Consider the following 24,424-nt stretch of genomic DNA (forward strand, 5'->3'; position numbering starts at 1 on the left):
ATATTGCTTTTATCCTCAAACAATAGCTGTTCAAGTATACTCCTTGCAGTATGAACGTAGAAACCCTCTAAATGTTTGAACAATATTGACTACTGCGTACTAGGATATTTCTTACTAATAAATAACAATTTGGGGAAACCCCATAAATCTATATGTTTGTTATATATAAGTATGGATGCTTTAGAGCAGGGGTCCCCAACCCCCGGGCCATGGACGCGTACTGGTCTGTGGCCTGTTAGGAACCGGGCCACACAGCAGGAGGTGAGCAGCAGGCAAGCCAGCGAAACTTCATCTGTATTTATAGCCGCTCCCCATTGCTCGCATTACTGCCTGAGCTCTGCCTCCTGTCAGCATTGTGGTGAGTCGTATAATTATTTCATTATATATTACAATGTAATAATAAGGGAAATAAAATGCACAATAAATGTAATGTGCTTGAATCATCCTGAAACCATCCCCTCACCCTCCAGTCCGTGGAAAAATTGTCTTCCACGAAACCAGTCCCTGGTGCCAAAAAGGTTGGGGACCACTGCTTTAAAGATATGTACATTGTAATATCTGTTTAATTTTTTATTTTAACGTAGGGCAGGCAGTATCCATGGCATTTCTGCAGTCCTACATCGATGTGGCAATTAAGTTGAAAGGTATACTGTGGTATGCATGCTTATTTTCCTGATTTTGAGCCATAGCTATTTGTATAACTGTGTCATGCTAAAGATGTAGAAACCCATGTAAAATTTCAGGTTATTAGGTTTGTGTCTCCAAGGTTAATAAGTTAATGAACCATGAGTTTCAGAACTCTCAGAAGCATTCACTTTGATTGTCTTCATAAAACTGTCTTGTAGCTACATAGTTAATCCAGTAATCTTTTTGGCTGAATTCAGTCATTCAGCAAACATTTATTGAGTGCCTACTCTGTGCCAGTTACTGTTAAATACTATTAAATATATACTAAATACTATATATACTAAATACTACTAAATAAAATTTTGATAGATAAGACCACATCCTAATGAAGGAACTAAGATACCAGTGTTCTTGAAGCTATACAGTTAGGATATTTTTTAATAGCCAGGATCTTTTTATTTTAACTATTCTATGAAACCTGATTCAGTGGTAGACAAATAAGAATCCAAGGAATGAACTCAAAATGTCTATGTCACCATCCCAGCAAAGAAAAAAGGAGGCGTAGGGAGGCCTCTTAGCATTAGTAAGAGACAGATAGTGTTGGCTTAGGTTAAGTATAATGTTTTGTAATCACTTGAATAAGACAGAATATATCATGCTTTGTATCTTTAATATGATTTCCTCTACTCTGTTTTTCTTGTTAATAAAAGCTATTATGGCTAAATAGGCTTTTTCTTGGCTACTCCAGGAATGCATCCACCATTTAGTTTTGAGGCACTACCTTATAGGCTCTTTCATTTTTTAGTAAGTTCCTTATGGGTGGAGAGTGTGTCTTATACTCGGCTCACTGGACTTGGTGCATTGCATTACATTACAGGATATCTGGTGTTTAATAATTGTTGAGTAAATGATTAAGCAAATGTAGTAGAGTTTCATAAATTTTGTTTTATTTAGTGGAAAATGTGTACTGGTATACAACTTATATATTGGGGACTTTTGTGAACTCAAGAAATTGATTCCAGAAAGTCAATCCTAAATGCAACATGTTCTATAATAAAAACATCAGAGGTATAAAAACATCAGAGGTATAAAAAATCATTTTTGAACCATTTCTCTTCCATTCATTTCCCAACCACATTTGATCCAACTTTTGATTATTTCATTCCCCAAGTGAAGAGATGATTAAGTCTATAGGTACTGTGATCCCTAACTTTTTTTTTTTTTTTTTTTTTTTGCGGTACATGGGCCTCTCACTGTTGTGGCCTCTCCCGTTCCGGAGCACAGACTCCGGACGCGCAGGCTCAGCGGCCATGGCTCACGGGCCCAGCTGCTCCGTGGCATGTGGGATCCTCCCGAAACGGGGCACGAACCCATGTCCCCTGCATTGGCAGGCGGACTCTCAACCACTGCACCACCAGGGAAGCCCCTTAACTTTTTTTTTTTTTAAAGCAATCTTGTCATTCTCTTTTAGATTCTCCTTTATGGTGGCAATTTATAGACAGATTTAAGTTTCTTCTCTTAGGTTTTCCAGCCTTATTGGTAAATAATTAGAAGAAAGAAAAAGGGGGAAAATATAAACCACAATGAAATAGTAATTGGATAATGTCCCTGAATAATAGAATTATTCCCCCCTCCCCAGCCCATTTGGTTAGATACCAAATGAAAATGGAAAAAGATTCTCTTACTTTCTTCTCTGTTAATGACCAAATAAAGATGTGACCCCTCAATGCAAGGACTCTTAGTTGTGTGTGTTTGTAGAATAAAAAAGCAGATAACCAACCCAAGGGCTTGATTCCTTTTTTGATTAGTATGTTCTTTATGAATAACAATCCTGTTAGTAATTAGATATCAGATAAATGGATTGTTTTGGAAGTTCATGAGGCTTAATATAGAAATGCATACTATATGTAACAATAGTGTTTTGTGTCTGTGGTGAAGCCTATACTGTAATTTTGTAAATTGGGAAAATATTGTAATACTTTGGTCCTTTAGTCCTGTAATCTCTCATGTTGATTTGGGAAAAAGCCACTTTTTATCTCTTAGTACAAGAGGATGGAGAATATTTTATAGTCAGTCACAAGGTGGCAGCAAATGTCAAGTTTTTATAATTACATAGTATCTGTAGCTAAGAGAGTCTGTTTTGCTTTGTTTTTCTTTTAAATTAAGACCCCTATTTGGAATTGCTGCATTGATAAAGTATGTGGAATGTAATACTACAGTCATCTTAGAATATTAGACTATTTCCATTTGAAACATGATTAAGTATTGAAACCATTTTACAGGAAAGAAAATTAAAATGTGATAACTTTAGTATAAGTAGCCTTATAACTTTTAATGATATGTATCAATATTCTTTTTCCAGTTTTAAAGATAACATCAAAGTTTTCAACTTGGACAAAGGAATAATAACATTTTTAGCAGTAGACCCATTGAGGATGCTTATTGAAGGGAAGGAACTACATTTGTAATAACACCATGTTCCATCCTTGGGTGGCAGTACATAATATGATATTGTCTGAACAAGCACCAGTACAAGCACCACTAGATATTTATTGACTAAATGATTAAAATAAAGGATAAGAGAACTTTATAGAGTAGATCCAACTTTACAAGGAATAAGGATTTATTTTTGTTTATATGCACATATAATATTCAGGTATTAATATACTTTAGTGTAAACATTGAAAATTTGTTCATGAAGAAATATCAGGGCACATTTCACAAATTTTTATTGGGCACATAATATGTAACAGACATTGTACTAGGCAGCAGGTTTATAGTGGTGAATAAGACAGACTAGACCCTGCCTATATTATCAAACAGATTGCTAACACTAAATCTAAGGTAGTAAGTTATTGCATCTATGAGATATAATCTAGGATCATTTAAAATGTAAGAAAGAATTTTCAGTATTAAAACTTTTGGCAATAAAATATTAAAATACTGCATTTCACAAGTTTAGTCATATGGGTAGATAACATCTTAAAGTAGGATATAACCTATATTGATACACAAAGATTCCTTCTTTGATCTAATATTATATTAAAGTTTCCTTTTATTAGAATTTATTCTTTCCTTTCATTAGCTGAGTTGTGTGGTGCTTTGTCATTTGTTTTTTGATATCTCTTCACCTAATTAGTTACACATTTTGGAGGGCCTTGCATATACAGTTGACTTAAACAACACAAGGATTAGGGATGTTGACCCTCCATGCAGTAGAAAATCCAAGAATAACAGATTTGGCCCGCTGTATACATGGTTGCGCCATATCTGAGGTTCCATATCCATGGATTCATCCAACCTTGGAATGTGTAGTACTGTAATATTTACTATTGAAAAAAATCCGCATATAAGTGGACCTGCACAGTTGAAACCTGTGTTATTCAGGTTCAACTGTATTAGTATAGAACAAGTAGAAATTTCTCTTTGGGATTCCACTATGATGTGTTTTCTTGGGCTGAGAAGAAATTATAATATTTTAAATAAATAAATAAGAAATTATAATATTTAGACAGGATGGGTATGTGAAGCCCTAAATGAATTCCATGTGTTAGTTTATTCACACACATATTTAAGGTGTTTCATGTTCAAGGACCACTCTAGGTGCTGGAAAACCAGTGGCAAGGAAAACAGACACAGTCCTTACTCTCAGCGAGCTCTAATTGTACAACAACACAGATGAGTACATAATTACATGATGAGATAGGGAAAAGAGCTTGGTCCTCTAAGAGCATAGGAATCTGATGCAGATCAGGGTGTCAGAGGAGGCTTCCTTGAAGTGGTCACATGTGCAGAGATCTGAAGGGGTGAAAAGACCTGACTGCAGAAACTGGTGGGTGTGGGCTGGTAGCAAAGTAGATTTGAGTTTTGAAAAGATATCTCTAGCTTCAGTGTAGAGGCATATCGAATTCAGGGAGATAAATTAGGAGAAATGATAAATGGTGGCAGTGAAGAGAGAGGGACAGATATAAGAGGTATTTAAAATTCAGGTGGTAAAATTGAAGGGCATGCTGATTGATGTGATTAGACCTGTGGAGTTTAGGAATGGGGAAGCGCAAGAGATGATACTTTGTTTTCCGAGTTATACAAAGATGGCAACATTCACCACTATTCAGAGGAAAGAAACCATATTTGTTTTAGACATCTTGAGTTTGAGGATGTTTCTGTTCAAAGGGAACTAGAGAAGGCAGTAAGAATACATTGGTCTGGAACTTTAAAGGATGAGCCTGGGCCAAAGCTATAAAGCTATAAAATTTATAGCCAAAGCTATAAATTTAGGATTCATTCGATGATTATTGAGATTGTCTAGAAGAGAGGGTAGAAGAAGAAGAGAAAGCAGCTTAAACTGAGCCTTGGGGGAACTCCTGACTCCACTGACAGAAGAGCCTGCAAGAGGGACCAAAAAGGAGCAGCTAGAGAGTCAGGGGTGGGGATGGGAGCCAATAGAGGAAGGTGGTGCAGAAAATCAAGGGAAGAGAGTGTTTCAGCTGGAGTGTTTCATGCTGCTGAGAAGTTGTAATAAGAATGGGATATAGAGGCGGGGTCAAGATGGTGAGGTGGGAAGATGCAGAGATAGCGTCTTCCCACAACTAGGGCACCTGCTGGCTGCTGATGGGGGACTCTGATCCCCAAGGAGATGGGAGGAACCCCAAAATGAACTGGCAACTTGCAGGATCCTGGTTCACAAGCCCGGGGTCTGGCCGAAGCTCCTGCAGTGGGAACTCCAAATCAAAGCCACTGGACTAACAGAGAACCTCAGATCCCAGGGAATATTCATCAGAGTGAGGTCTCAAGGAGGTCCCCATCTCAGCACCAATTTATAGTAATGATAATAAAGATGATCCAGAATCTCGGAAATAGAATGGAGGCATGGATTGAGAAAATACAGGAAATGTTCAACAAAGATCTAGAAGAAGTAAAGAACAAACAACAGAGATGAACAACACAATAACGGAAATGAAAAATACACTAGAAGGAATCAATAACAGAATAACGGAGACAGAAGAACGAATAAGTGAGCTGGAAGACAACATGGTGGAAATAACTGCTGAGGAGCAGAAAAAAGAAAATGAAAAGAATTGAAGACAATCTCAGAGACCTCTGGGACAACACGAGATGCACCAACATTCGAATTACTGGGGTCCCAGAAGAAGAAGAGAAAAAGAAAGGGTCTGAGAAAATATTTGAAGAGATTATAGTTGAAAACTTCCCTAACATGGGAAAGGAAATAGTCAATCAAGTCCAGGAAGCACAGAGAGTCCCATACAGGATAAACTCTAGGAAAAACACACCAATACATATATTAAACCAACAAAAATTAAATTCAAAGGAAAAAGTAGCATCAAGGGAAAAACAAAAAATAACATACAAAGGAATCCCCATAAGGTTATCAGCTGATTTTTCAGCGGAAACTCTGCAGGCCAGAAGGGAATGGCAGGATATACTTAAAGTGATGAAAGAGAAAAACCTACAACCAAGATTACTCTACCTAGCAAGGATCTCATTCAGATTTGATGGAGAAGTCAAAAGCTTTTCAGATAAGCAAAAGCTAAGAGAATTCAATACCACCAAGCCAGCTTTACAATAAATGCTAAAGAAACTTCTCTAAGTGGGAAACACAAGAGAAGAAAAAGACCCATGAAAACAAACCCGAAACAATTAAGAAAATGGTAATAGGAACATACATTTCGATAGTAGCCTTGAATGTAAATGGATTAACTGCCCCAACCAAACGACACAGACTGGTTGAATGGATACAAAAACAAGACCCATATATATGCTGTCTACAGGAGACCCACTTCAGACCTAGAGACACATACAGACTGAAAGTGAAGGGATGGAAAAAGATATTCCATGCAAATGGAAATCAAAAGAAAGCTGGAGTAGCAATACTCATATCAGATATAGTAGACTTTAAAATGAAGACTGTTATAAGAGATAAGGAGGGACACTACATAATGATCAAAGGATCAATCCAAGAAGAAGATATAACAAATATATATATTTATGTACCCAACATAGGAGCACCTCAATACATAAGGAAAATGCTAACAACCATGAAAGGAGAAATTGACAGTAACACAATAATAGTAGGGGATTTTAACACCCTACTTACACCAATGGATAGATCATCCAGACAGAAAATAAATAATGAAACACAAACTTTAAATGACACAATAGACCAAATAGATCTAATTGATACTTATAGAACATTTCACCCAAAAGTGTCAGAATACACTTTCTTCTCAAGTGCACATGGAACGTTCTCCAGGATAGATCACATCTTGGGTCACAAATCAAGCCTTGGAAAATTTAAGAAAATTGAAATTGTATTATGCAACTTTTCTGACCACAACACTATGAGATTGGAAATCAATTACAGGAAAAAAACCTGTAAAAAACACAAATACATGGAGGCTAAACAGTGCACTACTAAATAACCAAGAAATCACTGAAGAAATCAAAGAAGAAATAAAAAAAATACATAGAAACAAATGTTGATGAAATCACAATGACCCCAAACCTATGAGATGCAGTAAAAGCAGTTCTAAGAGGGAAGTTTATAGCAATACAGTCTCACCTCAAGACACAAGAAAATTGTCAAATAAACAATCTAACCCTACACTTAAAACAACTAGAGAAAGAAGAACAAAGAAAACCCAAAGTCAGTAGAAGGAAAGAAATCATAAAGATCAGAGCAGAAACAAATGAAATAGAAACAAAGACAACAATAGCAAAGATCAATAAAACTAAAAGGTTGTTCTTTGAGAAGATAACAAAATTGATAAACCCTTAGCCAGACTCATCAAGAAAAAAATGAAGAGGACTCAAATCAATAAAATTAGAAATGTAAAAGGAAAAATCACAACTGACATTTCAGAAATACAAAGGATTATAAGAAACTACTAAAAACAACTATACGCCAATAAAATGGACAACGACAAAGAAATGGACACATTCTTGGACAAATGGACAGAACTTTCCAAGATGGAACAAGGAAGAATTAAAAGTATAAACAGACCTATCACAAGTAATGAAATTGAAACCAGAATTAAAAATCTTCCAACAGAAGTCCAGGATCAGATGGCTTCACAGGCGAATTCTATCAAACATTTAGAGAAGAGCTAACACTGATCCTTTTCAAACTCTTCCAAAAATTTGCAGAGGAAGAAACACTCCCAAATTCATTCTACAAAGCACATCACTCTGATACCAAAGCCAGAAAAAGATATCACAAAAAAAGGGAAATTACAGACCAATATCACTGATGAACATAGATGCAAAAATCCTGAACAAAATACTAGCAAACAGAATCCAACAGCACATTAAAAGGATCGTACACCATGATCAAGTGGGATTTATCCCAGGGATGCAAGGATTCTTCAATATATGCAAATCAATCAGTGTGATACACCATGTTAACAAATTCAGGAATAAAAACCATATGATTATCTCAATAGATGCAGGAGAAGCTTTTGACAAAATTCAACATCGATTTATGATAAAACTCTCCAGAAAATGGGCATAGAGGGAACCTACCTCAACATAATAAAGGCCATATATGACAAACCCACAGCAAGCATCATACTCAATGGTAAAAAACTGAAAGCATTTCCACTAAGATCAGGAAAAAGACAAGGATGTCCACTTGCCACTATTATTCAACATAGTTTTGGAAGTCCTTGCCACAGCAATCAGAGAAGAAAAAGAAATAAAAGGAATACAAATTGGAAAAGAAGAAGTAAAACTGTCACTGTTTGCCAATGACATGATACTATTCATAGAAGATCCTAAAGATGCCACCAGAAAACTACTAGAACTAATCAATGAACTTGGTAAGGTTGCAGGATACAAAATTAATGCACAGGAATCTCTGGCATTCCTATACACCAACAACGAAAAATCAGAGAAATTAAGGAAACACTCCCATTTACCACTGCAACAAAAAGAATAAAATACCTAGGAGTAGACCTGCCTAAGGAGGCAAAAGACTTGTACTCAGAAAGTATAAAACAATGCTGAAAGAAATCAAAGATGACATAAACAGATGGAGAAATATACCATGTTCTTAGATTAGAAGATTCAATATTGTGAAAATGACTATACTCCTCAAAGCGATCTACAAATTCAATGCAATCCCTATCAAACTACCAATGGGATCCTTCACAGAATTAGAACAAAAAATGTTGCAATTCATATGGAAACACAAAAGATCCCGAATAGCCAAAGCAATCTTGAGAAACAAAAATGGAGTTGGAGGAATCAGGCTCCCTGACTTCAGACTATACCACAAAGCTACAGTAATGAAGACAGTATGGTGCTGGCACAAAAACAGAAATATAGATCAATGATACAGGATAGAATGCCCAGAGATAAACCCAGGCACATACGGGCACTTAATTTACGACAAAGGAGGCAAGAACATACAATGGAGAAAAGACAAACTCTTCAATAAGTGCTGGGAAAACTGGACAGCTACACGTGAAAGAATGAAATTAGAACACTACTTAACACCATACACAAAAATAAACTCCAAATGGATTAAAGACTCAAATGTAAGACCAGACACTATAAAACTCTTAGAGGAAAAACACTCTTTGACATAAGATCTTTTTTCTCCCACCTCCTAGAGTAACAGAAATAAAAAAAAAATAACCAAATAGGACTTAATTAAATTTAAAAGCTTTTGCACAGCCAAGGAAACCATAAACAAGACAAAAAAGACCACCCTCAGAATGGGAGAAAATATTTGCAAATGAAACAACAGACAAAGGATCATCTCCAAAATATACAAACAGCTCATGGAGCTCAATATCAAAAAAAAAATCCAGTTAAAAAATGGGCAGAAGACCTAAATTGGCATTTCACCAAGGAAGGCATACAGATGGCCAAGAGGCACATGAAAAGATGCTCAACATCACTAATTAGTAGTGAAATGCAAATCAGAACTACAAAGAGGTATCACCTCATGCTGGTCAGAATGGTTATTATCAAAAAATCTAGAAACAATAAATGCTGGAAAGGGCATGGTGAAAAGGGAACCCTTCTGCATTGTTGGTGGGAATGTAAATTAATACAACCACTATGGAAAACAGTATGGAGGTTCCTTAAAAAACTAAACATGGAACTACCATAAGACCCAGCAATCCCACTACTGGGCATATACCCTGAGAAAACCATAATTCAAAAAGAGTCATGTACCAAAATGTTCATTGCAGCTCTATTTACAATAGCCAGGCCATGGAAGCAACCTAAGCGTCCATCGACAGATGAATGGATAAAGAAGATGGGACACATATATACAATGGAATATTACTTGGCCATAAAAAGGAACAAAATTGAGTTATTTGTAGTGAGGTGGATGGACCTAGAGTCTGTCATACAGAGTGAAGTGAGAAGGAGAAAAACAAATACCCTATGCTAACGCATATATATGGAATCCCCCTCTCCCCCCACCCCAAAATGGTACTGATGAACCTAGTTGCAGGGCAGGAATAAAGAGGTAGACATAGAAAATGGACTTGTGGACATGGAGTGGGAGGGCGAAGCTGGGGCAAAGTGAGAGTAACATCGACATATATACACTACCGGATATAAAATAGTTGGCTGGTGGGAAGCAGCAACATAGCACAGGGAGATCAGCTCGGTGCTTTGCGATGACCTAGAGGGGTGCGAGGGAGGAGATATGGGGACATGTGTATGCATATGGCTGATTGGCTTTGTTGTGCAACAGAAACTGACACTGTAGTGTGAAGCCATTATACTCCAATAAGCATTAAATAAAAGAATGGGATATAAAAAATATTGACAATTCTCAACAAATGAGTTTTCTACATTAACATTTGTAAAATGTGCATTTTCCTTTTATTTAGGCACCTCTACTATGCTGCTTACTAGAGTAAACTGTGCAGATTGGTCTCATGTATGTGCCAAGCAAAATGTTACTGAATTTCCTGTTGTAAAGATGTACAGGGAAGGCGAGAACCCAGTATCTTACGCTGGTATGCTAGGAACTGAAGATCTCCTAAAATTTATCAAGCTGTAAGTATTCAGCTTCACCCTAAGATTTTTAAAATGTTAGGTCTATAAAACTTCTAATTCCCATACTTTTTTGACACACTTTGGATAGGTTAAGAAGGTATGAATTGAGATCACAGGGGAAACACTAATGAGCAGAGCCTATCTACTACATTCCATCACCTTTAGGGAGATAGAAGTTTTGTTTAATGAGGCTGATTTTTTGTTTAGGATAGTATTTAATTGTCTTTACTTTGTCAGATGCTTGTCCTGTGGAATATGCTACGTTCAGTATATTTTACTATTTTTTTTACAAGCTGAAAGGTATCTTTAAAAATGAATTTTGAATATAGTTAAATATTCATCCAGCAACAGGATTTCATGCCCAGTGAATATTACGTCTGTCCAAGAAGCAGAAGAATATTTAAGTGGGAAATTACATAAAGACCTGATCTCCTATTCTAGCGTGTCAGTACTGGGGCTGTTTAGTCCAACTATGACAACAGGTAGGTGGAATTGAACATTTAAATTATGTAATATAGAGCTAAAGACTCATTTACTAGGTTTTTTTTTGAAAGAATATCTTTCTAAATTATAGAGAATTCAATTAGAGAATTTTAAAAATACAGAGAAGTTGGAAGAAAAAAATAAAAATCTGTATTTAGAGTTGTTGAACTTTAATGTAATTCCTTCACTGTTTTTCTGTATACTGATATATTGCATATCTATGTACATTTTAGTGTAATTGGGCTAGTACTATGTATTTAGGTTAGTATCTGCTGTTTTTATTTAACATTAAGTGGGTGCCTTTTTTCATGTGATTAATATTCTTCAAAAAATCATAGCTGTATAATATTTGATTGGATGAATACACCATAATTTATTTAACTATTTGCCAACAAATAATATTTTTGTTTCCCTTTTTTCTTTTTGCTATATGTAAAGAATATTTTTATTTATGAGTCTTTGTGTAGATTTTAGGATTCTCTATGTATAGTATCATGTCATCTGCAAACAGTGACAGCTTTACTTCTTTTCCGATTTGGATTCCTTTTATTTCTTTTTCTTCTCTGATTGCTGTGGCTAAAACTTCCAAAACAATGTTGAATTATAGTGGTGAGAGTGGACAACCTTGTCTTGTTCCTGATCTTAGAGGAAATGGTTTCAGTTTTTCACCATTGAGAACGATGTTGGCTGTGGGTTTGTCATATATAGCCTTTATTATGTTGAGGTAGTTCCCTCTATGCCTACTTTCTGGAGGGTTTTTATCATAAATAGGTGTTGAATTTTCTCGAAAGCTTTTTCTGCATCTATTGAGATGATCATATGGTTTTTATTCTTCAATTTGTTCATATGGTGTATCACATTAATTGATATGCGTATATTGAAGAATCCTTGCATTCCTGGGATTAACCGCACTTGATCATGGTGTATGATCCTTTTAATGTGCTGTTGGATTCTGTTTGCTAGTACTTTGTTGAAGATTTTTTCATCTATGTTCATCAGTGGTATTGGCCTGTAGTTTTCTTTCTTTTTGACGTCTTTTTCTGATTTGGTGGTGATGGTGGCCTCATAGAATGAGTTTGGGAGTGTTCCTCCCTCTGCTATATTTTGGAAGAGTTTGAGAAGGATAGGTGTAGCTGTTCTCTAAATGTTTGATAGAATTCGCCTGTGAAGCCATCTGGTCCTGGGCTTTTGTTTGTTGGAAAATTTTTAATCACAGTCTCAGTTTCAGTGCTTGTGATTGGTCTGTTTATATTTTCTATTTCTTACTGGTTTGGTCTTGGAAGGTTGTGCTTTTTCTAAGAATGTGTCCATTTCTTCCAGATTGTCCATTTTATTGACATATAGTTGCTTGTAGTCATCTCTCATGATCCTTTGTATTTCTGCAGTGTCAGTTGTTACTTCTCTATTTTCACTTCTAATTCTATTGATTTGAGTCTTCTCCCTTTTTTTCTTCATGCGTCTGGCTAATGGTTATCAATTTTGTTTATCTTCTCAAAGAACTAGCTTTTACTTTTATTGATCTTTGCTATTGTTTCCTTCATTTATTTGTTTATTTCTGATCTGATCTTTATTATTCCTTTCCTTCTGCTAACTTTGAGGTTTTTTTGTTCTTCTTTCTCTGATTGCTTTAGGTATAAGTTTAGGTTGTTTATTTGAGTTGTTTATTGAGGTACGACTGTATTGCTTTATACTTCCCTCTTATAGAACTGATTTTGCTGCATCCCATAGGTTTTGGGTCATCGTTTTTTCACTGGCGTTTGTTTCTAGGTATTTTTTTATTTCCTCTTTGATTTCTTCAGTAATCTCTTGGTTATTTAGTGTATTGTTTAGCCTCCATGTGTTTGTATTTTTTACAGATTTTTTCCTGTAATTGATATCTAGTCTCATAGCGTTGTGGTTGGAAAAGATACCTGATATGATTTCAGTTTTCTTAAATTTACCAAGGCTTGATTTGCGACGCAAGATATGATCTATCCTGGAGAATGTTCCATGAGCCCTTGAGAAGAAAGTGTATTCTGTTGTTTTTGGATGGAATGTCCTATAAATATCAATTAAGTCCATCTTGTTTAATGTATCACTTAAAGCTTGTGTTTCCTTATTTATTTTCATTTTGGATGATCTGTCCATGGGTGAAAGTGGGGTGTTAAAGTCCCCTAGTATGATTGTGTTACTGTCGCTTTCCCCTTTTATGGCTGTTAGCATTTGCCTTATGTATTGAGGTGCCCCTATGTTGGGTGCATAAATATTTACAATTGTTATATCTTCTTCTTGGATCGATCCCTTGATCATTATGTAGTGTCCTTCTTTGTCTCTTCTAATAGTCTTTATTTTAAAGTCTATTTTTTCTGATATGAGAATTGCTACTCCAGCTTTCCTTTGGTATCCATTTGCATGGAATATCTTTTTCCATCCCCTCACTTTCAGTCTGTATGTATCCCTAGGTCTGAAGTGGGTCTCTTGTAGACAGCATATATACGGGTCTTGTTTTTGTATACATTCAGCCCGTCTATGTCTTTTGGTTGGAGCATTCAATCCATTTAAACTTAAGGTAATTATTGATATGTATGTTCCTATTCCCGTTTTCTTCATTGTTTTGGGTTTGTTATTGTAGGTGTTTTCCTTCTCTTGTGTTTCCTGCCTAAAGAAGTTCCTTTAGCATTTGTTGTAAAGCTGGTTTGGTGGTGCTGAATTCTCTTAGCTTTTGCTCGTCTGTAAAGTTTTTAATTTCTCTGTCGAATCTGAATGAGATCCTTTCTGGGTAGAGTAATCGTGGTTGTAAGTTTTTCCCTTTCATCACTTTGAATTTGTCCTGCCATTCCCTTCTGGCTTGCAGAGTTTCTACTGAAGGATCAGCTATTAACCTTATGGGGATTCCCTTGTATGTTAGTTGTTGTTTTTCCCTTGCTGATTTTAATATTTTTTCTTTGTATTTAGTTTTTGATGATTTGATTGATATGTGTCTTGGTGTGTTTCTCCTTGAATTTATCTTGTATGGGACTCTCTGCACTTCCTGGGCTTGACTAACTATTTCCTTTCCCATATTATGGAAGTTTTCAAGTATAATGTCTTCAAATATTTTCTCAGTCCCTTTCTTTTTCTCTTCTTCTTCTGGCACCCCTATAATTCGAATGTTGGTGCATTTAAAATTGTCCCAGAGGTCTCTGAGACTGTCGATTCTTTTCATTCTTTATCGTGCTCTGCAGTAATTATTTCCACTATTTTATCTTTGAGGTCACTTATTTGTTCTTCTGCCTCAGTTATTCTGCTGTTGGTTCCTTCTAGAGAATTTTTAATTTCATTTATTGTGTTGTTCTTCATTGTTTTCTCTTTAGTTCTTCTAGGTCCTTGTTAAATGTTTCTTGTATTTTTTCCATTCTATTTCCAAGACTTTGGATCACCTTTACTATCATTATTCTGCATTCTTTTTCAGGTAGACTGCCTGTTTCCTCTTCATTTGTTTGCCCTGGTGGGTTTTTACCTTGCTCCTTCATCTGCTGTGTGTTTCTCTGTCTTCTCATTTTGTTTAACTTACTGTGTTTGGGGTCTCCTTTTCGCAGGCTGCAGATTTGTAGATCCCGTTGTTTTTGGTGTCTACCCCTAGTGACTAAGGTTCGTTCAGTGGGTTGTGTAGGCTTCCTGGTGGAGGGGACTAGTGCATGTGTTTTGGTGGATGAGGCTGGATCTTGTCTTTCTGGTGGGCAGGACCACGTCCAGTGGTGTGTTTTGGGGTGTCTGTGACTTTATTATGATTTTAGGCAGCCTGTCTGCTAATGGGTGGGATTGTGTTCCTGTCTTGCTAGTTGTTTGGCATAGGGTGTCCAGCACTACAGCTTGCTGGTCGTTGAGTGGAGCTGGGTGTTAGCATTGAGATGGAGATCTCTGGGAGAGCTGTTGCCAATTGATATTACGTGGAGCCAGGGGGTCTCTGTTGGAACAATGGTCTCTTGCCTCTTAGACTTTTCCCCAGACTCCCTTCGGGCTAGCTGTGGTGCACTAGCCCCCTTCAGGCTGTGTTCACGAAGCCAACCCCAGTCCTCCTACTGGGATCTGAACTCTGAAGCCTGAGCCTCTGCTCCTAGCCCCCACCCACCTTGGCGGATGAGCAGACAAGCCTTTCAGGCTGGTGAGTGCTGGTAGGCCCGATCCTCTGTGTGGAAGTCTCTCCGCTTTGCCCTCTGCACCCATATTGCTGTGCTCTCCTCCATGGCCCTGAAGTTCCCCCAGCCCACCACTCGTCTCTGCCTGTGAAGGGGCTTCCTAGTGTGTGGAAACTTTTCCTCCTTCACAGCTCCCTCCCAGAGGTGCAGGTCCTGTCCCTATTTTTTTGTCTCTGTGTTTTCTTTTTTCTTTTGCCCTGCCCAGGTACATGGGGAGTTTCTTGCCTTTTGGGAAGTCTGAGGTCTTCTACCAGCATTCAGTATATGTTCTGTAGGAGTTGTTCCACATGTAGATGTATTTGTGATGTATTTTTGGGGAGGAAGGTGATCTCCATGTCTTACTCCTCTGCCATCTTGAAGGTCTCTCCCAAAACAATCTTGAGAAATAAAAACGGATCTGGAGGAATCAGGCTCCCTGACTTCAAACGATACTACAAAGCTACAGTAATCAAGACAGTATGGTACTGGCACAAAAACAGAAATGTAGATCAATGGAACAGGATAGAAAGCCCTGAGATAAACCAATGCACATATGGTCATCTTATCTTTCATAAAGGAGGCAAGAGTGTACAATGGAGAAAAGACAGCCTCTTCAATAAGTAGTGCTGGGAAAACTGGACAGCTACCTGTAAAAAATGACATTAGAACACTCCCTAACACCATACACAAAAATAAACTCAAAATGGATTAAAAACCTAAATGTAAGGCCAGACACTATAAAACTCTTAGAGGAAAACATAGGCAGAACACTCTATGACATAAATCACAGCAAGATCCTTTTTGACCCACCTCCTAGAGAAATGGAAATAAAAACAAACATAAACAAATGGCACCTAATGAAACTTAAAAGCTTCTGCACAGCAAAGGAAACTAAAAGGATGAAAAGACAGCCCTTATAATGGGAGAAAATATTTGCAAATGGAGCAACTGACACAGGATTAATCTCCAAAATATACATGCAACTCATGCAGCTCAATTTCAAAAAAACAAACAACCCAATCCAAAAATGGGCAGTGGACCTAAATAGACATTTCTCCAAAGAAGATATACAGATTGCCAATGAACAGGTGAAAGGATGCTCAACATCATTAATCATTAGAGAAATGCAAATCAAAACTACAATGAGATATCATCTCACACCTGTCAGAATGGCCAACATCAAAAAATCTAGAAACAATAAATGCTGGAGAGGGTGTGGAGAAAAGGGAACCCTCTTGAAGTGTTGGTGGGAATGTAAATTGATGCAGCCACTATGGAGAACAGTATGGAGGGTCCTTAAAAAACTAAAAATAGAACTGCCATATGACCCAGCAATCCCACTACTTGGCGTATACCAAGAAAACCATAATTCAAATAGAGTCATGTACCACAGTGTTCATTGCAGCACTATTTACAATAGCCAGGACGTGGAAGCAACCTAAGTGTCTATTGACAGATGAATGGATAAAGAAGATGGGACACATATATACAATGGAATATTACTCAGCCATAAAAAGAAATGAAATTGAGTTATTTGTAGTGAGGTGGATGGTCCCAGAGTCTGTCATACAGAGTGAAGTAAGTCAGAAAGAGAGAAGCGAATACTGTATGCTAACACATATATATGGAATCTAAGAAAAAAAATGGTTCTGATGAACCTAGGGGCAGGACAGGAATAAGGACACAGCTGTAGAGAATGGTCTTGAAGACATGGGGAGGGGAAGTATAAACTGGGACAAAGTTAAGAGCGTAGCGTTGACTACATACACTACCAATGTAAAATAGATAGCTAGTGGGAAGCAGCTGCATTGCACAGGGAGATCAGCTCAGTGATTTGTGACCACCTAGAAGGGTGGGATAAGGAGGGTGGGAGGGAGATGCAAGAGTGAAGCAATATGGGGATATACATATGCATATAGCTGATTCACTTTGTTATACAGCAGAGACCAACACAACATTGTAAAGCAATTATATTCCAATAAAGATGTTAAAAATTATTTTATTGAAGTATAGTTGATTTACAATGTGTTAATTTCAGCTGTACAGCAAAGTGACTCAGTAATACATATATATTCTTTTTCATATTCTTTTCCGTTATGGTTTATCACAGGATATTGAATATAGTTCCCTGTGCTATACACTAGGACCTTATTGTTTATCCATCCTATATATAATAGTTTGTTCCTGTTAATCCCAAACTCCCAATCCTTCCCTCCCACACACTCCTCCCCCACTTGGCAACCACAAGTCTGTTCTCCATGTCTGTGAGTCTGTTTCTGTTTTGTAGATATGTTCATTTTTGTTGTATTTTAGATTCCACATATAAGTGATATCATGGCATTTGTCTTTCGCCTTCTGACTGACTTTGTTTAGTATGATAATCTCTAGGTCCATCCATGTTGCTACAAATGCATTTTTCATTCTTTTTTATGGCTGAGTAGTATTCCATTGTGTGTATGTGTGTGTGTGTGTGTGTGTGTGTGTGTGTGTGTGTGTGTGTGTGTGTGTGTGTGTATCTATCTATCTATCTCACTCCTTCTTCCTCCATTCATCCTTCATAGGACATTTAGGTTGTTTCCATGTCTTGGCTATTGTGAATAGTGCTGCTATGAACATAGGGGTGCTTGTATCTTTTCGAATTACAGTTATGTCTGGGTATATGCCCAGGAATAGGATTGCTGGATCATACTGCAACTCTATTTTTAGTTTCTTGAGCAACCTCCATACTGTTTTCCATAATGGCTGCACCAATTTACATTCCCACCAACAGTCTAAGAGGGTTCCCTTTTCTCAACATCCTCTCCAACGTTTATTATTTTTAGACTTTTTAATGATGGCCATTCTGACTGGTGTGAGGTGGTACCTCACTGTAGTTTTGATTTGCATTTCTCTAATAATTAGCGATGATGAGCATCTTTTCATGTCTCTATTGGCCATCTGTATGTCTTCTTTGGAGAAGTGTCTATTTAGGTCTTCTGCCCATTTTTTGATTGGGTTTTTTGCTTTTTTTGTTATTGAGTTGTGTGTGCTGTTTGTATATTTTTGAAATTAAGCCCTTGTTGGTCACATCATTTGCAAATATTTTCTCCCAGTCTGTAGGTTGTCTTTTTTGTTTTGTTTATGGTTTCCTTTGATGTATAGAAGCTTGTAAGTTTGATTAGGTCCCATTTGTTTATTTTTGCTTTCATTTCCATTGCCTTTGGAGACTGAACTAAGGAAATGAATGCATCTTATATTTAATTTCAAATTAATGTTTTTGCTTTCAGCTTTGATACAGCACTTACAGCAATTAGTTTTACTTTTTTTTTTTACATAGTATCATTGGCTATAGTGTTCTTTTAATATTACAATTTCTCTATTCTTAAACTCCTATTCTTTCTTTCTTTATTTTTTTTCTGTCCTTCATAGGACTGTGTCTTTCAGTAAGTTTTAAAGAAAGAGTACACAGGGCATTTTTTCTGACCAGTGGTATTACTTAGAATGTTATTATCTTGGCTTTGGAGATGGATGGCCTCTCCAAAACCTGGGTAGCAAAACCCTTAGTGTTTTCCTCATCATGTCGACTGAAAAAAAGTGCATAACATGAGAGTTGTGAGTTAAGCTTTATTTGAGGCAAAATGAGGACTATCGCCTGGGAGACAGCATCTCAGATAGCTCTGAGGAACTGCTCCAAAGAGGTAGGGGGTAGTCAGTATATACGTAACTGTGGTGAAGGGGATACATGCAGTCAAGCACATATTTTGGCAGAAGATTGCTGCTAGTCACAAGAAGGTTGTTGCTAGTCACGAGGAGCAGATGTCTCTGTTAATGCTTTTAGTGCTGCTTTTCTAGATATGAGAAGATGCAAGAAACTGGGCCCATAAAATCTCCTGAAAATAGCTGGCTATCTGAAGGCCTGTTCTGCCAGTTTTTCCCAGAGCACAGAGTGCTTCATTACTGATCTCACCCTGAACTCCCTTCAGGGTGTATTGAAGGTTGGTGACTGCAGTGGCTAGTGACCTCATCCTTGCAGAGGCAGATGGCAAGTAACAATTTTTAGTTGGCAATCTCATGCTAACTCTTTCCATTTATGTAGCAAACTTCCCTCCTTCTTATTTTTCTTTTATTTAAGATGAATTTCAAATTCTGAATGAAATATCTTAAGGATATTTGTATGGGAAGAAGATCCCCCAAAGTCTAGCATTATAATTTTATTTAGTAGATACTATTAGGTACTTATTAAATTTTGCTTTCTACAAATTGCTGTCTAGTAATTTTCCCCTTCTACTTTGTCTTCAGAATTTTTAAAAATAAAAGCCAAAAGAACTCACTAGAAAGAAATAAAAGGAATGTTAATGTGTGCAATGTGGCTTACGATCTTAGAAGGCAAAATCCAGAGGGCATAACTTTTAAATTTGTATTCTCTCTATGAAAAATCATGAAGTAAATGACTCTGTGTTTTACTTCGTCTTTCCCTTTCTCATGTTTTTGCACCCACAGTTGACTTTGTTTTCTACCTACCTCAAGTGCCTGGTGTCCTGAAGTTCTTGTTTATTATTTACACTGGGCCTCCTTCCAAAAAGAATTAGTCTTCAGAAAATAAAAAGCACAAATACAATAAAATCATTAAAACAAGGATAAGAGTTAAGCAATAAAAGTAGGGGATAATTATGTAGAATACCTAGAAACACTGCAGTTGATCCTAAAACTTAACCCTGAGCAATCTGGTAGCAAATAGAAACAGAAAGATAAAAATTTTGCCAATTTATAATCATTATACAATAAATGGCAAACTAGAAGTTAGGGTGCTGAGTCACCCATAGAGAAACTATTTCTCTGATTGTACATGCTTAGAGGAATTTTTCACGTATGTATATATACGTGTATATTTTATTTAGAGACCAACATAAGGAACAGTGTACTTGATCATATTGCTGTACAAATGATGATAAAATTTACATGTAGTTATCTCTCAAAAGCATAATGTTAAAGTATATAAAGGTGGTCTGGTGTGCCAGAATGATGTAATCTGGATATGATGCTTTTTAATTATTTTACTGGATTGATTGTTTCTAAGCCTTTTAAGTCAGGTATTAGTTCCTCTTCCTTTTTGTTTTTGGTTTTTGCAGACATTCATATGATAGTTGCTGGATTTTCAACACTATTTTGAAAATCATTATTTTCAATTTTCATATAAAACATTATTTTCAACATAATTTTCAACATATAGAATGAGAAAACATATAACAGTAAAAGGCTCTTATAATCCATTAACATTTTTATGTACATTTGGATTTTATTCATAAATGCTAACTATTAACATTTGCTGATCACTTATTTTGTATCAGATATTAATTTGTTGTTCATATAGATTCTAATGGTTTGAAGACTAATGTGAGTTCCATGAGGGGTGAAATGTCTCTTTTATCCACTGGTGTTATCTTTCAGGCCCCTCTACTAGAAAGTTACTACTTTTTGCTTTTTAATTAATAAATTTCTTGTAGGGATATAGTTTAAAACTCTGTAAATGTCCTGTTCCTCATTTTATTTTTGCACAGCAGTTTTAAAATTCACTGCCTGAAACAGGTATTACTATGATAGTTGCCAAGTGGGAAATTTCTAACTCCATTATTCCTTCTACCTTTATTAGTTGGCATACTACTCATTTGTTTGTTTATCAGTATGGATGGCTGAGTTGTTATTTTATTCAGTGGATTATAATCAGTTACTATCATTAGATTGCTCAGGTTACCCTAGATAGATCTGGTCAGTGGGAGCCTTTCACTCTATCATGTCCTTTTTTTTTTTTCTTTTCCGTCCTGGGTACCTATGACCTTTTGACATGTCTCCATTATTTTCTGAAAACGTCCTTTTGTCACAAGATGTTCCCAGCTCCATTCCTAGAATCAGCCAGTTCTCCAAGGAGTCCAGTTTCCTTTTAATGGGACACTGAATTTAGAAACCAAGATCTAGGGGTTAGGAATATTTTAGTAATGGCGGTGTTCTTGCCTCTCAACTCTTGTGCTGACAGAGCTAAAATATAGATGTATGTGTATGTGTATAAATATAACTGTGTAATAAAATATGACAGTAGAAAAAAGCAGTATTGCTAAATTAATGTATTTATTTATTTTTAACATCTTTATTGGAGTATAATTGCTTTACAATGGTGTGTTAGTTTCTGCTTTATAAAAAAGTGAATCAGCTGTACATATACATATATCCCCATGTCTCTTCCCTTTTGTGTCTCCCTCCCTCCAACCCTTCCTATCCCACCCCTCTGGGTGGTCACAAAGCACCGAGCTGATCTCCCTGTGCTATGTGGCTGCTTCCCACCAGCTATCGGTTGTATATTTGGTAGTGTATATATGTCCATGCCCCTCGCTCACTTGGTCCTAGCTTACCCTTCCCCCTCCCCATATCCTCAAGTCCATTCTCTAGTAGGTCTGCATCTTTATTCCCATCTTGCCCCTAGGTTCTTCGTGACCACTTTTTTTTTTTTTTAGATTCCATATATATGTGTTAGCATATGGTATTTGTTTTTCTCTTTCTGACTTACTTCACTCTGTATGACAGACTCTAGGTCCATCCACCTCACTACAAATAACTCAATTTCGTTTCTTTTTATGGCTGAGTAATATTCCATTGTATGTATGTGCCATCTGTTGATGGACACTTCGGTTGCTCCCATGTCCTGGCTATTGTAAATAGAGCTGCAATGAAAATTGTGGTACATGACTCTTTTTGATTTATGGTTTTCTCAGGGTATAAACCCAGATGTGGGATTGCTGGGTCGAATGGTAGTTCTATTTTTAGTTTTTTAAGGAACCCTCATACTGTTCTCCATAGAGGCTGTATCAATTTACATTCCCACCAACACTGGGTTGAGAAAAGGGTTCCCTTTTCTCCACACCCTCTCCAGCACTTATTGTTTCTAGATTTTTTGATGATGGCCATTCTGACTGGTGTGAGATGATATCTCATTGTAGTTTTGATTTGCATTACTCTAATGATTAATGATGTTGAGCATTCTTTCATATGTTTGTTGGCAATCTGTATATCTTCTTTGGAGAAATGTCTATTTAGGTCTTCTGCCCATTTTTGGATTGGGTTGTTTTTTTTAATATTGAGCTGCATGAGCTGCTTGTAAATTTTGGAGATGAATCCTCTGTCAGTTGCTTCATTTGCAAATGTTTTCTCCCATTCTGAGGGTTTTCTTTTCATCTTGTTTATGGTTTCCTTTGCTGTGCAGAAGCTTTTAAGTTTCATTAGGTCCCATTTGTTTATGTTTGTTTTTATTTCCATTTCTCTAGGAGGTGGGTCAAAAAAGATCTTGCTGTGATTTATGTCACAGAGTGTTCTGCCTATGTTTTCCTCTAAGAGTTTTACAGTGTCTGTCCTTACATTTAGGTCTTTAATCCATTTTGAGTTTATTTTTGTGTATGGTGTTAGGGAATGTTCTAATTTCATTCTTTTACTTGTAGCTGTCCAGCTTTCCCAGCACCATTTATTGAAGAGGCTGTCTTTTCTCCATTGTATATTCTTGCCTTCTTTATCAAAAATAAGGTAACCATATGTCTGTGGGTTTATCTCTGGGCTTTCTATCAGTTCCATTAATCTATATTTCTGTTTTTGTGCCAGTACCATACTGCCTTGATTACTGTAGCTTTGTAGTATAGTCTGAAGTCAGGGAGGCTGATTCCTACAGCTCCGTTTTCTTTCTCAATATCGCTTTGGCTATTTGGGGTCTTTTGTGTTTCCATACAAATGGTGAAATTTTTTATTCTTGTTCTGTGAAAAATGCCAGTGGTAGTTTGATAGGGATTGCATTGAATCTGTAGATTGCTTTGTATAGTATAGTCATTTTCACAATGTTCGTTCTTCCAATCCAAGAACATGCTATATCTCTCCACCTGTTTGTATCATCTTTAATGTCTTTCATCAGTGTCTTATAGTTTTCTGCCTACAGGTCTTTTGTCTCCTTAGGTAGGTTTATTCTTAGGTATTTTATTCTTTCTGTTGCAGTGGTAAATGGGAGTGTTTCCTTAATTTCACTTTCAGATTTCTCATGATTAGTGTATAGGAATGCCAGAGACTTCTGTGCATTAATTTTGTATCCTGCTACGTTACCAAATTTGTTGATTAGCTCTAGTCGTTTTCTGGTAGCGTCTTCAGGATTCTTTATGTGTAGTATCATGTCATCTGCAAACAGTGACAGCTTTACTTGTTCTTTTCTGATTCGGATTTCTTTTATTTCTTTTTCTTCTCTGATTGCTGTAGCTAAAAGTTCCAAAACAATGTTGAATAATAGTGGTGACAGTGGGCAACCTTGTCTTGTTCCTGATCTTACTGGAAATGTTTTCAGTTTTTCACCATTGAAGACAATGTTGGCTGTGGGTTTGTCATATATGGCCTTTATTATGTTGAGGTAAGTTCCCTCTATGCCTACTTTCTGGAGAATTTTTATCATAAATGTGTGTTGAATTTTGTTGAAAGCTTTTTCTGCATCTATTGAGATGATCATATGGTTTTTATTCTTCAATTTATTAATATGGTGTATCACATTGATTGATTTGCGTATATTGAAGAATCCTTTCATTCCTGGGATAAACCCCACTTGATCATGGTGTATGATCATCTTAATGTGCTGTTGGATTCTGTTTGCTAGTATTTTGTTGAGGATTTTTTCATCTGTGTTCATCAGTGATATTGACCTGTAGTTTTCTTTCGTTGTGACATCCTTGTTTAGTTTTGGGATCAGGGTGATGGTGGCCTCGTAGAATGAGTTTGGGAGTGTTCCTCCCTCTGCTATATTTTGGAAGAGTTTGAGAAGGATAGGTGTTAACTTTTCTATAAATGTTTGATAGAATTCACGTGTGAAGCCATCTGGTCCTGGGCTTTTGTTTGTTGGAAGATTTTTAATCACAGTTTCAATTTCAGTGATTGTGATTGTTCTGTTTATATTTTCTATTTCTTACTGGTTCATTCTCGGAAGGTTGTGCTTTTCTAAGAATTTGTCCATTTCTTCCAGTTTGTCCATTTTATTGGCATATAGTTGCTTGTAGTAATCTCTCATGATTCTTTGTATTTCTGCAGTGTCAGTTGTTACTTCTCCTTTTTCACTTCTAATTGTATTGCTTTGAGTCCTCTCCCTCTTT

The 24,424-nt window shown here is 36.6% G+C and overlaps 1 protein-coding gene across 6 annotated transcripts in view; it reads left to right on the plus strand.

The window, feature by feature from the left end:
• TXNDC16 (thioredoxin domain containing 16) overlaps positions 1 to 24,424 on the plus strand; it is a 116,156-nt gene that overhangs the window by 66,904 nt on the left and 24,828 nt on the right. For all 6 annotated transcript variants that reach the window (XM_067735723.1, XM_067735693.1, XM_067735742.1 and 3 more), the window contains 3 exons: positions 585 to 644; positions 10,500 to 10,668; positions 11,014 to 11,150. In XM_067735723.1, the coding sequence (XP_067591824.1) occupies positions 585 to 644; positions 10,500 to 10,668; positions 11,014 to 11,150 (366 nt within the window). The remainder of the gene's footprint in view (positions 1 to 584; positions 645 to 10,499; positions 10,669 to 11,013; positions 11,151 to 24,424) is intronic.

The sequence above is a fragment of the Pseudorca crassidens genome, chromosome 1 (genome assembly GCF_039906515.1).
Source record: "Pseudorca crassidens isolate mPseCra1 chromosome 1, mPseCra1.hap1, whole genome shotgun sequence".
NCBI classification, from domain to species: domain Eukaryota; kingdom Metazoa; phylum Chordata; class Mammalia; order Artiodactyla; family Delphinidae; genus Pseudorca; species Pseudorca crassidens.